The following is a 17,018-nucleotide window of genomic DNA, read 5'->3' as shown; positions in this document are numbered from 1 at the left end:
ATTTAAAGATTTAAAAACAAAAATAGAAATTGCTGGAAAATCTCAACAGGTCTGGTAGAATCTGTGGACAGAAACAAGAGCAAACCTTTCACATCCAGTGATAATTCTTCAGAACAGCTTATTTGGGTGGTCTGATTAGTAAGATTACAGATGACACGAAGATTGGTGGAGTTGCTGTTGACTGTGAAAGGATACAACAGGATATAGATAGATTAGCGACTCGGGCACAGAATGGTAGGTGGAGTTTCATCCAGACAAGTGCGAGGTGATGCATTTTGGAGAATCAAGTTGTGAATTATACTGTAAAAGGCAGAACCCTTAAGAACATTAACACACAGATGGATCCGGGCATGCAGGTCCACAGTTCCTTAAAAGTGGCAACACAGGTGGCCAAGGTGAATAAAAAGGCACATGGCATGCTTGCCTTCATTGGCCAAGGCATGGAATGCAAGAGTTGGCGAGCCATGTTGCAGGTGTATTAAACCTCTGTTAGGACACATTTGGAATATTGTGTGCAGTTCTGGTCACCACGCTGCCAGAAGGGCTTGGAATATTTGGAGAGAGTGCAGAGAAGTTTCACCAGGATGTTGTCTGGTCTTAAGGGCATTGGCTAGGAGGGAAGGTTAAAAAGTTTAGGATTGTTTTCACTGGAAAGATAGCCGCTGAGAGGAGACCCGATAGAGGTGTACAAAATTATGAGAGGCACAGAGAGGGTGGATAGTCAGAGGCTCTTTTCCCCCAGGGTTGAAGTTTCAATTACAAAGAGGCACAGGTTCAAGGTGAGAGGAGGAAAGATGGAGGGAGATGTGAGAGGGAAGATTTTCATGCAGAGAGTGGTAGGAACCTGGAACACACTGCTGGAAAAGATGGGGGAAGCAGGCACATTGGTAACATTTAAGAGGCATCTGGATGTTTATATAAATAGGGGAGGGATAGTAGGATATGGACTGAATAAGGGCAGAAAGTTTTCTTTTAAGTTTAGTTAGGGCATGATGATCGGCACAGGCTTGGAGGGCTGAAGGGCCTGGTCCTGTGCTGTACTTCTCTTTTGTCCTTTGTTCTATCTTTTAAAAAATTAAAGAATTTGTTTAATTTTACCTTTCTGAAAGTGTTTTAATTGATACTTATTTTTAAAAGAAAGGCTACTCTGATATTGAAATAGCATGCAAATGCACTTAAGAATCCTACACGTCAAACTGTTATTACAGTAAACAGGTTAGCTCACTAAAGTCTCATTCCGCTGACATTTACAAAAACAATATCCATAATAGTGCACTCATTGCTCAATGCACCATGCAAGAGCACATTCTGTAAACCTTTACCAATTCAAAAAGAAAAGGGCGTTTTCTGAAACACAGCCTAGTCCCAGACCGCAGCAATGCTTGTTCATGGTGGCATCAATAACTGCTGCACTGCAGTTGCGGTGTTCACACGCAAACTGTACTTAAAAGGTCCAGATGGACGAGCACCACCCAAAGCACTGCAGTAACTAAGTCAATATTACAATGTTACTGGCTTCAGAAATCCCTGCCATTCAGCAACAAAATTGAAAATAATTGCAGGGCCCTTTTGACGATGTCATTCGTGATGAATACCTTCCTTTCTATCAACTGATAACAAAAAAGAAAAACAAATTGCACATCCAAATGAAAATTACCCATATATTTAAAAACAATAATCAGTGTGGCTTCAGATCTGGCTTTCGAACTCGTGGCATAGTCATTTACGAACCAGAACAAAGTTTGAGATTCATGACATTATCTGAACCCCTTAGGTGTTAGTCAGGTATCCATACAAAAACACATAGGAATTTTTCTGTATAAACCATCTGAGCCTCAGCTACATTGCAGCCACTTCCAGTCATCCATTATTCTCCATTTACCCATTGTTACTTGTTCGATCTTGATACTACTTGTTTGCATTTTTTTCACCATGAAACTACTGACTTTTGTACAACTGAAAATGCAAACATCTGCCAGAAGCTTTCATTTCTTCCAAAGGGTGTCAAACATTGCCATCCAGAGACCCTATATTGGGGCAAAAACCTTGCAGACCATTTAAGTGTTCGAGCTGACCCATTTTCAACTGAGATCTCAAAAAAAAACCTCCGAACTCACGGGAACTATGGAAACTAAGAATATTTTGCTGAAGGCTTGCCACTAAATTTAACACATTCATGCAATATTCAAGAAAATTATGCACAAGTGAATTAATTCAGGCCAGAAACAAAAGTATAGATATTTGCATATTTGAAACATTAGTACTGAAAAGGAATATCTTCACTTGAAACATTCTAACGTGTTAGAAAAATCACAATAATTTTAGAGGAATTTCCTAAACTACATCTATTTTCCTCAAACAAAAACTATAGTAACACATCTTTCCCATATTGCTTGCATTTACGACGACTTGTGCCACAAACACAGGAGCCAGTCTGGTTGTATGACATAAAAAGAATAGTGGGAATAATAGTGTGGAGCTGGAGGAACACAACTTCAGAGGAGCAGGAAAGCTGACGTTTCGGGTCGGGCCCCTTCTTCAGAAATGGATGCAGGTTCTATGATCACAGCTGTGTTGTTGCGTGTCAGTAGCTTGGACTTTGGACCAGCTCATGCTCCAGCAACAGTCTACACACCACACTTTGAGAACACTGTCCTACAGAGAGTCTTAGACGTGATGCGATTAACAGAACATGTTTTTGTTAAAACAAATTAAAGACAATCTAAACATGAATACATTCATCAATCCTTTTGCAAGCAAAGCATTTATTTGGACTTGAAGGTGGCTACTGGTAAGTCATGGAGTCACAGAGATGTTCAGCACGGAAACAGCCCCTCGGTCCAACTTGTCCACGCCGACCAGATATCCTAAATAAATCTAGTCCCATTTACCAGCATTTGGCCCACATCCCTCTAAACCCTTCTTTTCATATACCCATCCAGATGCCTTTTGAATGTTTTAATTGTTCATACCATCTATTCCCACAGCAACTTGGCTAAAATTGGGAACTTAGTGTAGGAATTCACTCTTCACTCACTCTTTTGTGATACCTCTGAGCCAATGCTTCCCAATCCACTGTCCTGATGTGGCTTCAGCTCTGTGAAAATTTGCAAAATACACATCTTCTGACCATGGGAGGGTTCAGCATATGGGGTTGGTTGAGTGTAGAAAGATAGAGGGAGGGGCTGAATGAGCAGATGAGGCAAAGAAAAAACTAGTATTAATTATTTGCAGGCATTTTTTTTGCAGCAATCCAGACCCAGAACATTCCATTAGGCCACAATCGCGGACAAAAAAAACCACAAAGATTTGGAAAAGCCTCTCAACTGACTGGGGTGGGGGAAGGGAAAAAAACCACAGTTTGGGAAGCCCTGCTCTAAATTGGGAAGCCCTGACCTAAAATGTTAATTTACTTACTTATTACGAGCTAATTTACTGTAAGTCTGTTAATTCATCTTCCACAGTTAGAGACGAGAGATCAAGAGGAAATGTTGTCTTCAGATAGAACAGCAGGGCGTACAGACGTAATTGATTTTGCATTGTGAATTCATACATTTGGTCTTTATTCTGCATTTGCTTTGATATCCCTTTTAACTAAACAGCAAAGGTGATCAAAGTATAAAAGCTTTGTTGCAGTACAAACTAAATAACTGGGCAGTGCAGGACAGAATTGTGAAGCCATCCAGCGTATTGGGAAATTACAAAGTGTAGATAATTTCTATTATAAATATTGACAGTGAAGTTTATAAAATGAAAAATGTGTGTCACAATCGTGATGCAAAGTAGATATGTTCCCATGTATTAGTGGTGATCTTTCTCTGCATCATCTCTGTAGCTGTAACATTATATTCTGCATTCTGTTCTATTAAACTGATGTACTTACGTAAGGTATGATTTGTCTGGTTAGCACGCAAGAAAATGCTTTTCATGGTATCTTGGTACATATGGCAGTAATAAATCAAATCAAATTAAAAACATTTGATTTATTTTACCTATATATCCCGTGAAAAGCATTGTTTTGCATGCTAACCAGGCAAATCATACCTTACATAAGTAAATCAGGGTAATAGAACAGAATGCAGAAAGAGTGTCAACAACAAGGAACCTGATTTTAAATGTGCAAGTGGGCTCATTGTAAACGAGAGTTAAAACCTCACCGTTAATATTCAATGTATAGTTACTGCGAGAACTGCATTTTAACATTAGTGGATTTGTCTTTATTACATGATATGGCACAAACCAAACCCAGCAAAAATAATGTTTCTTTATATTAATCAATATTATAGACACCAACTCTCGGGTTCAAGGGCAAGTCTGATACTCCTGAACTGACATATTCAAATTTCTTGTTTCTTTATTATTGTTTCAACATTTCTTACATTATATGTTGTGTTGATAAGAGAACAGAATTTAAAAAATAACTTTCCACTCACTGCAGTTCCAGTTTCAGCATCTGTGATGCAAATATTTTAAGCAATATTCTTTAAATTCGGGACAACCTATTTCAGTATGTTAACTTGAACGCTTCTCACCTTTTATAAGGAGCTCAGCATCACTTCAGAATTCACATTTCATAATGAACCTTTTTAAAAGCATAAAAATAACTAATTTATTGAAGCAGCTGCCTGTTCGATGAACTTTGCCAGTTTGACATCTTTTTTGGACAGACCACCACAGTCGTGTGTCAAAAGAGTTATCTGAACCTGGGGAGGAATGAAATACAGAATGTTAGTTCATCAAGCAGATTCACCATTCCACCTTAGCCGTCCTGCAGCAAGCGTCAATTTCAGAATTTCCTTTCTGCTTGCCTATTATTTTCATTGGAGCAATTGCTTTGAGAAGTCTTGTGTGTGGCATCTGTGGTTTTTGAAGAGTGGGAAAATAAAGCAGAATAAAGTTGCTGGCTGTTTTTACTACAAGAAGAGACAAGAAGGCTCTCAGCCAAAGAAAAAAGGAAAGGCCTGAAAAATTTCTTCAGTAAAAAGACATCAATATAAAAATAATCTAATTTTCCATTTAATTATTCTTCCAACATAAAAGTAACAGTAACCCGCTAAATGTGTAAGAGTGTCACTCTAAACTCCTTTATCTACCAACTGACAATTTAACCGACACTGGTTGTGTGAAAGGGAGTATACAACTAAAGTTTCTAGTGTGCAGATCTGTCAGTACTTTTCATGAAAATGTGAATTTTATTTATTAGAAATGCTACAGTTTGTGACTGTACTCCAGCACTTTGGCTCTAATTTCCATTTGGAAGTATTTGACCGACAATTCAAGCTCCAGCTCAAAGCTGAAATAATAAACTGACACGTCAATGCAATCCTTAGTTTTATATTGTCAGCAACGTTCCTTCTAAACTGTGTGGCCGCTTGGAGGGTCTGTTCATATCATTTGTGGGAGAATGCACAGGACTTATAGTTCCAGAACCTGCTCCCAAGCATGGACCTTGGAATCTGTGCAATGGCAGGAAAAATTAGAGCTAATGTAGATTGCAAGAGGCACCATTTTTTGACCAAAGGTATTAAACTGGGTTCCTGAGCTAAGATCGCATGCCAACATTAAAAGCAGGGGAGCTCTCGATGTCCAGGACAGCTTTCATTCAACATTAAAAAAATTTAGATTAGCTGCCATGGCTATTTCTCCATTTCCCAAATCAAACCTGCACCTGCAATACATAACTGTCCAGCTATGAACCACCCTTTTCCCAAGATACCAGTCAATCTTATTTTGTGCGAGACCCAACTCCTATTCAATGGACCCTCAGCTCATCAAGAAGACCAATCTAAATATCCCTTTGTGACCACAAGCAAGTTGGTATTATAAAAGAAGTCATAAAAGTACCTTCTAAAAATATTAATGAGTACATAAAATGTAACAATTTATTTTCCTTAGCCAAAAGAATTGTTTTGAATTTTTTCCTCGCATTGTGTTACCTGCCCATTGAAAAACGAGAAGGAATGCTGCTTTAAAGACATTGTGTGCATCAGTTCTAACCTATAGTCAGAAGCTCCTTTCTCCATTACAGACTATTTTCTCACTATTCTGTTCCCCCAAACATCTGATTATGATTGGTATCAAATTGGAGTAAAATCAGATCCTACCATATCATTATTGGCCGGACGCACAAATAAAAACCAAACTGACTTTCACTTTCTCTGCTAGTTAAAAGGATTCAGTTTTCTTCAGACGTATCCCGTAATTTTGAACATTACGAGGAGATATTCATAACAACCAACTGTTCCAGCAACTTACGCCTTATAGGTCTTTTTTTTGCTGGAAGTCTAACATTATATATTCTGTAGAAAACTCTTCTTGCATTAGATATAATATTCCAATTCCATGACCTGAAAGCACTATCACTTGAATTTACATGTTCCGTATTATTGCGTAAGCTCTACACAATTGTAACAAAGGATGAAAACCAGGCTGAAATAGTTCGTGTTGTAACAAAGGAACAATGGACTGCTCGGAGTGCCATTTTTTGGTTGAGATGTTAAAATGAAACATGTTCTACCCCTTCAAGTAGATCGAAAAATGATCCCATGGTATTATCCCAAAGTAGTACAGGAGAGTTCTTCCCAGTTTCCTGGCCATAATCATCTTTCACCCAGTGTGCTCATGACTGGAAACATACATAAGTTGTCTGTGTTGTTTCTTACAGAACAACAAGCTATACTCTAAAAGCACTTTAAGATATTCTGTGGCTATGAAAGATGCTATGTACCTTTTATATTATGCCTCTTAGTTCTCTGACCTTTTGTCTTATGTTGTTAACACTCTCCTCATTAATATACCCCATCATTTTATAGCATTTTCTTTACCTTCCTTTGTATATGTGTTCCTCCATTTTCCTCACTGGGTGCCTTCTTACATCCTCCAGTTCGGACGAAAGGCTGTGCCCGAAAGGTTAACAGTTTTTCTTTCACTTCAGATGTTTCCTAACTTACTATGTTAATGATTCCATGCTTTTGATACAAATTTATAGCATTTGCAGTTATTCTTTTGACTTAGAATAAAATTCCATTCTAAATGATGCTGTTCACTACAAAACTCCTCTGGTACTTTTTGCTAGCATTATCATATATATTAGATCTACTCTGTAGGTTAACAAGACTAGTAGCGGACCAAAATATAGGAAATAATAAAACAATCTGCATAGGTTAGAATGGGACTCCCCAGAAGTACAAAAGCATAAGAAAATTATGACAAAGGCAGTGGTGATGGTGGCTGGGGGTGGGTGTAGTGAAGTGTATGTAATGGGTTCCAACAATTGCACTTACTCTAATCTTAAGTTTAAATTGGTGATGGTCTGGATGGACTAAAAGCTGCATTAAATGCACACAATGTTGTTAGCGACAGCGCTACTAATGGCTAAGCTGCTTTGATCCTGCTGTGCAGATCTCTATAACAAACATCAAAGGAAAGATTGAGCCAACCAGCAGTAGCACATTAACCAAGATAGCAGTATATCTGAGAACACTAGTGAAGGTTTGTAGCGTCATACAAAGTTTTATATGCAGATTTGTGTTTTCCTGTGAAACAAAAATCACACAGATTGAGTGTAGGGAATAGAGAGTGCACCTTAACACACATTGCTAGATGTAAAACTGTGTTTCAGACTAATGGATTGCACATTATTGTACAGCGAGTGATTTATACTTATAGAGTGTGCTCCATTTTGCTGTCAATCTCAAAACATACACATTACCTTGTGGTACACATTGAACCATTCAGGGTGATGATTGAGTTTCTCTGCCTGTAAAGCCACGCGTGTCATAAATCCAAAGGCCTGGAATAAGAATTGATTTAAACAAGACATTAACAGCTTTCTAAATATTTTTGTTTGAAGTTTCCAAAATGCAGAGCTAATATAGAATGCAAGTCAAACTTCTGATAAGCTGCAGTAGATGATATTGGGCATTTCTGTTTACAGAAAAATAAAACGTGCTGTTTTTACAATGGTCCCAGTTTTCTGATTCCATTAATAGCTAACACTGTTTTATGTGCTACTCACGGGGACCGGAGTGGCATTGCAATCTCCAGAAATTGTACTTCTGCCAAAATCTGGAAGTTGTAGTATGCAATAATGGGGTCCAGAGGAGTTAATGTTGTTTGTCCTTAGTTCATCAGGGATCAGCAGGCAAGACTTTTCACTATTTTCCTATAATTCCATGGATTTTATAATGCAAGGAGTTAGAGCTGATAAAAGATAAGCAGGGCTTTGGGATTTGGTTTTAAAGTACAGAGGGACAGAAAGAGTGTTGAATCTCTTACTTGAAGATTTGTTACTCCGAGCAAATTCTAACTACAGAAAGGTAAATTAAAATGAACTTTTTTAATAAAGGCCATCATAAGACAGAGGAATAATCTTAGCGTATAGCGCAGCATAAGGGAGGTCTGTTATTCAAGTATTAAAAACATCTCACTCTTCGCCACCCATCTCCTATCATGATCATGTTAAAAGTAGTTAAGAATTGCTCATCATTATGTCACTTTTTAAGCCTGGTTTAAAATTACTCAGATTTCTTAAAAAAATTACATGCCACATGAGATGACAGCAAAAAATGTCTTTGGAGAAAATAGCGCTAGTTGGGGCAGTTGCAAAATAAGGAAATACCCATTTAAGATGGAAATGATCAAGTATTCCTTCTCCCAGAGGCTCATTAGTGTTTGGAATTCTCTTCCCCAGCAAGCAGGAGAGGTTGCATCACTGAATATATCTAAGGCAGACTTTTGATCTACAAGGAAGTCAAGGGTTAATTGTAAAGGGCACACTGGTGGCAGTGTGGCAGATGCAAAAGTAGCCCTCATTTTATTAAACAGCTAGGCAGGCTCGAGGAGTCAAACAGTCTCCTCCAACATGCATTTTAATGTTCTTGCTCAATCTGATTTTTGTGAATGTACAATGCATATTTTGTTCATTCTTTCAATAGTTATCATGAAAAATAGTAATTTTATTGGGTCTATAGAGAAGGATGGTTTTACAATGGAAGAATACATTGTCTTACTGATTTTGTCAAAAATATATACTTTTCATAAGAGGAGTGAAAAGCATAGAAGGGACAGAGACAGATAAAAGCCCAAATACCTGTTTTTGTTTAATCCTGTGAGGCTGTAGCCGAAGCACAGCAGGACTCAATTATCAGTTGACAAGAGACACATCTCCCCGTTGTGTTCCCATCCTAATCCCTAACTGTAAGTCTAACACTCTACAGCTACAAATATACTTGAACAAACTTCAATCTTTTGAGCATTATAGCTAATGTGAAGAATGGTAAAATTATTAACTGATACAAAACACAATCGTTACACCTCAGGGATATATTGTACATCGACATAGGTCACATGATCTTGTTAAATGGTAAAGGGGGATTAACAGCCTACAAAAACAAAAGGTTGCTGTAAAAGCTCAGCAGGTCTGGCAGCAACTGTGGAGGAGAAAACACAGTTACCATTTCTGGTCGGTGACCCTTCCTCAGAACAGTTTTGAGGAAGGGTCACCGGACCCGAAATATTAACTCTGTTTTCTCCTCCACTGATGCTGCCAGACCTGCCGAGCTTTTCCAGCAACTTTTTCTTTTTGTTCTTAATTTACAGCATCTGCAGTTCTTTAGGTCTAAAAATTGATAAATCTCCTGGCCCCGATGGGCTACCTCCCAGAGTACTGAGGGAGGTGGCTGAGGAAATAGCGGAGGCTTTGGTCGTGATCTTTCAAAAGTCACTGGAGTCAGGGAAAGTCCCAGATGATTGGAAAATTGCTGTTGTAACCCCCTTGTTTAAGAAAGGATCAAGGCAAAAGATGGAAAATTATAGGCCAATTAGCCTAACCTCGATAATTGGTAAAATTCTAGAATCCATTGTCAAGGACGAGATTTCTAAATTCCTGGAAGTGCAGGGTCAGATTAGAACAAGTCAGAATGGATTTAGTAAGGGGAGGTCATGCCTGACAAACCTGTTAGAATTCTTTGAAGAGGTAACAAGTATGTTAGACCAGGGAAACCCAATAGATGTTATCTATCTAGACTTCCAAAAGGCCTTTGATACAGTGCCTCATGGGAGGCTGTTGAGCAAGGTGAGGGCCCATGGTGTTCGAGGTGAGCTACTGGCTTGGATTGAGGATTGGCTGTCTGACAGAAGGCAGAGAGTTGAGATAAAAGGCTCTTTTTCAGAATGGCAACTGGGTTCAGTGTTAGGGCCACAGCTGTTCACCTTATACATTAATGATTTGGATGAAGGGACTGGGGGCATTCTGGCGAAGTTTGCCGATGATACAAAGATAGGTAGACAGGCAGGTAGTACTGAAGAGGTGGGGAAGCTGCAGAAAGATTTAGACAGTTTAGGAGAGTGGTCCAGGAAATGGCTGATGAAATTCAATGTGAGTAAATGAGAGGTTTTGCACTTTGGAAAAAAGAATACAGGCATGGACTATTTTCTAAATGGTGAGAAAATCAGCAAAGCAGAAGTACAAAGGGATCTGGGAGTGTTGGTCCAGGATTCTCTAAAAGGTTAACTTGCAGGTAGAGTCCGTAATTAAGAAAGCGAATGTAATGTTGTCGTTTATCTCAAGAGGGTTGGAATATAAAAGCAGCGATGTTCTTCTGAGGCTTTATAAAGTTCTAGTTAGGCCCCATTTAGAATACTGTGTCCAATTTTGGGCCCCACACCTCAGGAAGGACATACTAGCCCTGGAGTGTGTCCAGCGGAGATTCACACGGATGATCTCTGGAATGGTAGGTTTAACGTATGATGAACGGCTAAGGATCCTGGGATTGTACTCATTAGAGTTTAGAAGGTTGAGGGGAGATCTAATAGAAACTTACAAGATAACGTACGGTTGAGAAGGGGTGGACGCTAGGAAGTTGTTTCTGTTAGGCGGGGAGACTAGGACCCGTGGGCACAGCCTTAAAATTAGAGGGGGTAAATTTAAAACTGAAATGAGACGACATTTCTTCAGCCAGAGAGTGGTGGGCTTGTGGAATTCATTGCCACGGAGTGCAGTGGGACATTGGAAGCCTTCAAGGCAGAGATCGACAAATTCTTGATCTCAGAAGGAATCAAGGGCTACGGGGAGAGTGCAGGGAAGTGGAGTTGAAATGCCCATCAGCCATGATTTAAATGGCGGAGTGGACTTGATGGGCCGAACGGCCTTACTTCCACTCCTATGTCTTATGGTCTTATGGTTTTTATTTAGGATTAATGGCCTACTCTTGCTTCATTGTTCTTACTTGCATTTAAATACATGTCAGACTAATTTGGGGGAGAGATAGGGGGGAAAATGTCACCTGAATTGGATCTGAAAGAATTTCGAATACGTGCTCTTGGCATTACAAGAACAAATCAATTAGCTCGACGTGCAATCACACTAGTTTGGATTTTGCAGTCAGCACATGGCAATGGTGCTAACTAGTGACCTCGAAGAAAACTGACTTTGAAAACCTAGCCTTTGCTATGGTGTAAATTTCCACTTTGCCACAGGCCTAAGTACAATGGTGGTCCATTGGGTTTGGAGCAGCTGCTACCAAAGCGCAGTGGGGAAAGACCACCATGTGAGGTCTTCTTGCTGAAGGCAAATGGGAGTCACTTCAGTTATCAGACGTTCCTAATACCTCAAAAATAAATATTGTTTCAATAAGAGAGTTCTTTGGATTTTTGGGTAGAGCCAAAATCCAATGTTTTGTTTGTTTATTTGATAGGCTACTGTACAGACTCAAACTGCTTTTGTGACAATGTATATATGCAAAGTGATTTTTAATGATTAAAGTATATTTTTGAAGTAAAAAAGGGGTCCTTCCAGAAACATAGGATTGTATGTGTAAGAGATGTCTTTGTTTTTTTTGGATAGAATGAAATTCCAATGTTTGTTTGTTTACTTGATATGCTACTGTACAGAATCAATCTATATTTGTGACAATGTACATATACAAAGAGATTTTTATAAACAAAAGTACATTGGGGGTCCATTCAGTTATTGAACCCTCCCATTGCCTCAAATATATATGTGTAAAAAAAGCCTTGGGTTTGTTTATTGGAAGTGTCGGAAAACAAACTCCATTGTTTGTTTCTTTCTGCATATGCAAAGACTGTACAAAACTGAACTGCTTCAGGGACTACGTAAATAAAGTTTTAAAAAAAAAGCAAATTATATTTTCGTAATAAAAATAACAGTAAGTTGAATCTGGCATCAAGCCAAGTGATTGCCACCGAGACAGTAAACAGCAATCAGTCAGTCACTCACACTGAAGTATTCCAAGATCACACATTATAATCTAAAATGCACTGATTAAAACTACAATAAAAGTGAAAAATAGGGTGAAATAAAACATTGGGGCATATAACTGAAATTAAAGGAGATACCAAAATATCAAAACTAGCCAAACTAATTGTAAAATGTAGATTTTTTAAAAAATCATTATGTAGAAATTTGATATTTTACAAATATGAAATTAGTTTTTTTCACCGAGAGGATTTCTAGCAGTAATTACAAATTCATTACAATGTTAAAAATCCAAACACACTACATTCAACAAAGTGCAACGTTTTTTCCCCAAGATTTTATTCTTCACAACTGGAAAACAGCGTAAAAAGAGAAAGTTCTTGTCAGTTAAGTGATTTCTAATTGAATGCAGACAATGAGGAGTTCCACACCACTTCCTATGGAAAACTACCTGGCGAATACCTGCCAGCAACAAATGCTCCCTTTAAATTCTGTTTGCTACACAAAGGCAGATTGTCACATTAAGACTGGAGTATGGTTGTGCACTGGCTCTTCTTGTAGGGAGCATTTTATGTCTGGTCTGTTCCTTGTGTGGCACATTGCTGACTGGTGCACGGCTGTGTGCACATATAGTCTAGAGGGAACACTGGTAGCAATTTCTGTATTTCTGTTTTTAACTGCTTCTGTGTGGTTTCAAGAGATTGCTACAAGGCTCAAAAGAGCAATGACAACAAGCACAGGCAGTTTCAGCATCATTCCTGTTGCAAAAATTGGGCCAATTCTCAAAATCCTGGTAACTGCAGTTTAATGAATTAAAAAAACAGAAATCTAGCCCATCTGTATAAGGACCTGTTTAATTTGTAACGGTAAAGAATTAGAGAAGAAATTCCAGGATTATTAACTAGTTCTGTTGCACTAACATGTGCTGCAAGTGTAAATCCAGAAAAATTAATGATTATTTGCTACAAACAGAACTGATTAATTGCTCGCAGGCAAGTTTCAATGATTTGTCAAAGCATGTAAACAGGTACAGTTGCTCTGTTTTCAATTATCGTAATTCGCCCAAATATTGGTCTATCTCACTGAAGGTGGAACTTTAAAAGAAAATCACCTTTCAAATGACCCTTTGAGCTGTTTTAAAAAGGCATCATGCTGGAAGTCTGTCATGTTTTCAAACGTGGTCACACTGTAGTATCAGGTTAATCATAAATTACGGGTTTCTTCTAATTGTCTTCGGGGTTCCTATGACATTAGTCTGGTTCATTTGGGCACAAGAACTTTAACAGGCAACCAAGTTTGATCAGAAGGTTTGAACAATATATTGTGCTTATTTTCCCTCTAGTCTCAGAACAAAGCAGTCCACTTGATCTCTATAGCTTCCACCAACTAAACGTCCATACCCTGCACGACTCATGCACAATTGGCTGTAGTCTGTACCATAGAGATGTACAAAACCAACTCAGCATCTTTCAAATCATCCACTTCTACATTAATCTTCCTTTTTTTGTCAGCAAAATAAGTAACTTAATTAATTCTATCTTGGGAACCAAATGGAACCACCAGTTTAATTATTTAAACAGCTTTGTTCAAAGCATCAAAAAAAGTAGTTATTTTTTTCAATTGGGTCATAGATAGCAGCCAAGTAAGTCATTATTCCTTAAGTTTACCCCAGTTTCCTTTTTCAAATATTTCCTTTTTTCAGAATCTGCTACCTTTCAAGCAATGCTTTTCAGATCATAAATTTCGGTTTCCAAGTGTTGTCTGTGACTCTTTGACAAATACTTTAAATTTATGCCCTTTACCTAGGTTTTTTTTAAAACCACTGGGAACAGTTTCTCCTGTTTTCTTTGTTCAAGCTTACTGATAACTTTGACCACCTTCGTAAAATCACCCCTAAAATATAAGTAAATGCACAATTGATTAAAATAATTAAGTAGGTCACTTGGATTGTAAATTGGAGTTTACACAAGGGTGGCTGAACCAGAGAAACTGTGGCACATTAGAGAGGGGTAAATTTTCTAGATTCTTTGTAGCAGGAGGCAGGTACACCTCATAGGACAGAGTCACGTGGTTTGGTCAGCGTTCAAGGTGACTGACTGAGCATGAGGCATAAGGGTACCCAAAGGTATGCAGACTCTTTCAGCTTGTCTGGATGACAGTGGATGAACTAACTGACCATGATACAGGAAGCCATTCAGGTGGTGGGAAACCAAAAAGGAATGTGGTGTTTGTTGGGTAAGAGGTCAGAGAAATTGATGAGAGGTGATGTGTTGAAAGATAGTTATCATGGTCCATGTAGGTACCAACAATGTAGGCAGGACAAAGGGGGCTCGGCATCATCAGTAAAAAGACCTGGGCATTAAATTATGAAGCCAACCTCAACAGGTCATCATCTCTGGGTTATTACATGAACAATATACAAATTGGGAAAGACAATTGCATGGCTCAATGATTGGCATGAGAGAAGTGTTTTCTGGTTTGAGGGGCACTTGGCACCAGCACGAGGGAAAGTGTAACCTGTGTTGTTGGGAATGGCCTCCAGCTGAAACATACAGAACACTTGCCAGTGTTCGTGCAAACTGCAAAACTACAGACAGTGTAAGAACTTAAAACTAAATAGTGGGGGAAAGGAATCAAATTTAGGAGTATATTGTAAACCAAAAAGAGTATAAACAAGGCAAAAGAAAAAGATATCAATACCAGAAATGATAAGCAGACTGTGACAGGAATGGGTAGAGTACAAGTCTACGAGCAAAGTAACGGATAAGACTAGCTAAAGAGTCTGCATCCAAATGCACATAGCGTTCAAAACAACTGAAATGAGATTGCAAATAGAAAAAAATAAGTACGATCACAATTAAAGAGACAAGAGTGCAGGGTGGCAAGGATTGGTGGCTGAATGTTGAAGGGTACAGGAACCTAGGAATAGACAGATAGGTAGCTCTGTAACAATGGTATTAGCATAACAGAGGATCAAGTGGAATATTCCTTCAGTTCAGACAATGAAGGCATGGAAAATGAGAAATGGTACAGCTGTCGGGTGCTGGAAGTCAGAAACAAAATCAGAAATTGCTGGAAAAGCTCAGCACATCTGGCAATATTTGTGGAGAAAAATCAGAGTTAATGTTCTGGGTCCAGTGACCCTTCCTCAGAATGGTAAAGCTACTTTTTCTCATCGTGATCACATTGTGGTTCTAAGATCCTGGAACAGTGAGAGGGTGCAGTGGTGGAAGAGGTGTGGGTTGGAGGGAGGGTGATATGCCTGTAAGGGAGTGGATGGGGGGGATGCCTGTGAGGGGCAGGTAAGGAGATGAAGCTATTTAACCCATGGGTTTTAAAGTTAAAAGCACCTATCATCCCGTTTGGTATTTATGACAAGATTCAGGCCCACAAGGTCGTGATTGTTATGTATTTTAAGAAAATTTATTTTAGTGTTTGGATTTTGAACAACTGGCACATAGGTTTGAATCTATGTGTTTGAGAGGTTTCAATATTTAATTCATTATTTCTGGAGTCATTTTTAAAAAATCAGCGTGAGAGAGGGAATCCCTTGGGTTAGGGTTCGGGTTATAATGGGGATTTCTTAGTATTGGAAAAGTTTTACAAGCAGACAGAATAACCATCAGGCAGCATTAGGTTCCTTTTAGTTTAGGAGGATTGGGATTTTTTTCTTTTGTGTAGGGAAAAATCCTAAAGCGTGGAAAGCTTTTGGGTTTTGAGTTCACAGATGTCCTGGTGAAGTTAGGTCTGTGAAATACCTTTGCCTGAAGAAAGAAGATAGTTTAGAACTCTTTGGAATAACATCATCTCAATATAAAGATTTTAATTTGAAATCTCAAGACTAGGAATGTTTGGTTAGAACAATGACGCAGATATTCAAAGTTGAGAAAGTCTAAGCTCAGTTATGTGGCAAATCAAGTAACAGGTAGCCAAACTCTCACAACTGGGAACTAAGAGAAATAAACACTGAAAGGGCTGCGGATGCTGTAAATCAGGAACAAAACCAAAGTTGCTGGAAAAGCTCAGCAGACCTGGCAGCATCTGTGAAGGAAAAAAAAAGTTAAAGTTTCGGGTTCGGTGACCCTTCCTCAGAACTGATAGTGGCTGGGAAAACATCAGATTATATGCAGAAAAAAGGGCAAGGGAATGGGGTAGGGAGTAAACAATAGGATACAGCCTAAAGAGAGAGAACAGCAGTTGGACAAAGAGTTGATAACAATCAGGCTGGGAGAGTGAATGGTTGTTAACGGGGACTGTTAGTGACTAATAGCAGGTAGTGTGTAATGGCAGGCTGTGTGGTAATAAGTAGGGGTCTAGGACATGGGAGAGTTCAGGCCCTAAATCTGAACAGTTCATAGGGCCTTCATAGACTTGATACTGTGTAGTGAAATTAATGAGTTCATAATGAAGGCACCCCAAAGCAGCAGCAACCATAATATGAAGAATATTAAATTCAGCTTGAGGGGAGAAATGTGGGTTCAAGAGAGGGTGGTGAGGAGGGGGAGGAATTTAGAAAGAGATAAAGTTTAAAGTTGTAGCATTATGGGTCAGAAATTTATATTTCTTAAGTGTTAAAGACAATATGTTTGTAATAAACAGTTACTTTCCTGCTAAGTACAGAAACTTAGTGAATGATTTACTTTAACCAGTGCTCGTCTGTTAGATAAACTGGGGACTTTGCATTGTTTATCCTTAATCCTTTTCGCATTTGTGATGACTCCGGGAATTAGAAGTGCACTATCCGGTAAATTGTGATGAAATCTGGGAATTCATACTCAGACTTCGGAACAAGGGCAACACC

General features: G+C 38.7%; 1 protein-coding gene across 3 annotated transcripts in view; it reads right to left on the bottom strand.

Annotated features, from left to right (window-relative positions):
- Positions 1-4,336: 4,336 nt before the first annotated feature.
- Positions 4,337-17,018, bottom strand: part of LOC125458478 (pterin-4-alpha-carbinolamine dehydratase 2-like) — a 69,488-nt gene continuing 56,806 nt past the window's right edge. For all 3 annotated transcript variants that reach the window (XM_048543757.2, XM_048543754.1, XM_048543752.2), the window contains 2 exons: positions 7,712-7,792; positions 4,337-4,703 (listed from right to left, as the gene is read on the bottom strand). In XM_048543757.2, coding sequence (XP_048399714.1) covers positions 4,605-4,703; positions 7,712-7,792 — 180 coding nt within the window. In that variant the 3' untranslated portion in view covers positions 4,337-4,604. The remainder of the gene's footprint in view (positions 4,704-7,711; positions 7,793-17,018) is intronic.

This window comes from Stegostoma tigrinum, chromosome 13 (assembly GCF_030684315.1).
Source record: "Stegostoma tigrinum isolate sSteTig4 chromosome 13, sSteTig4.hap1, whole genome shotgun sequence".
In the NCBI taxonomy this organism is placed as follows: Eukaryota; Metazoa; Chordata; class Chondrichthyes; order Orectolobiformes; family Stegostomatidae; genus Stegostoma; species Stegostoma tigrinum.
Note: the sequence above shows the minus strand (reverse complement) of the source record. Positions and strands in the feature narration are given on the sequence as shown.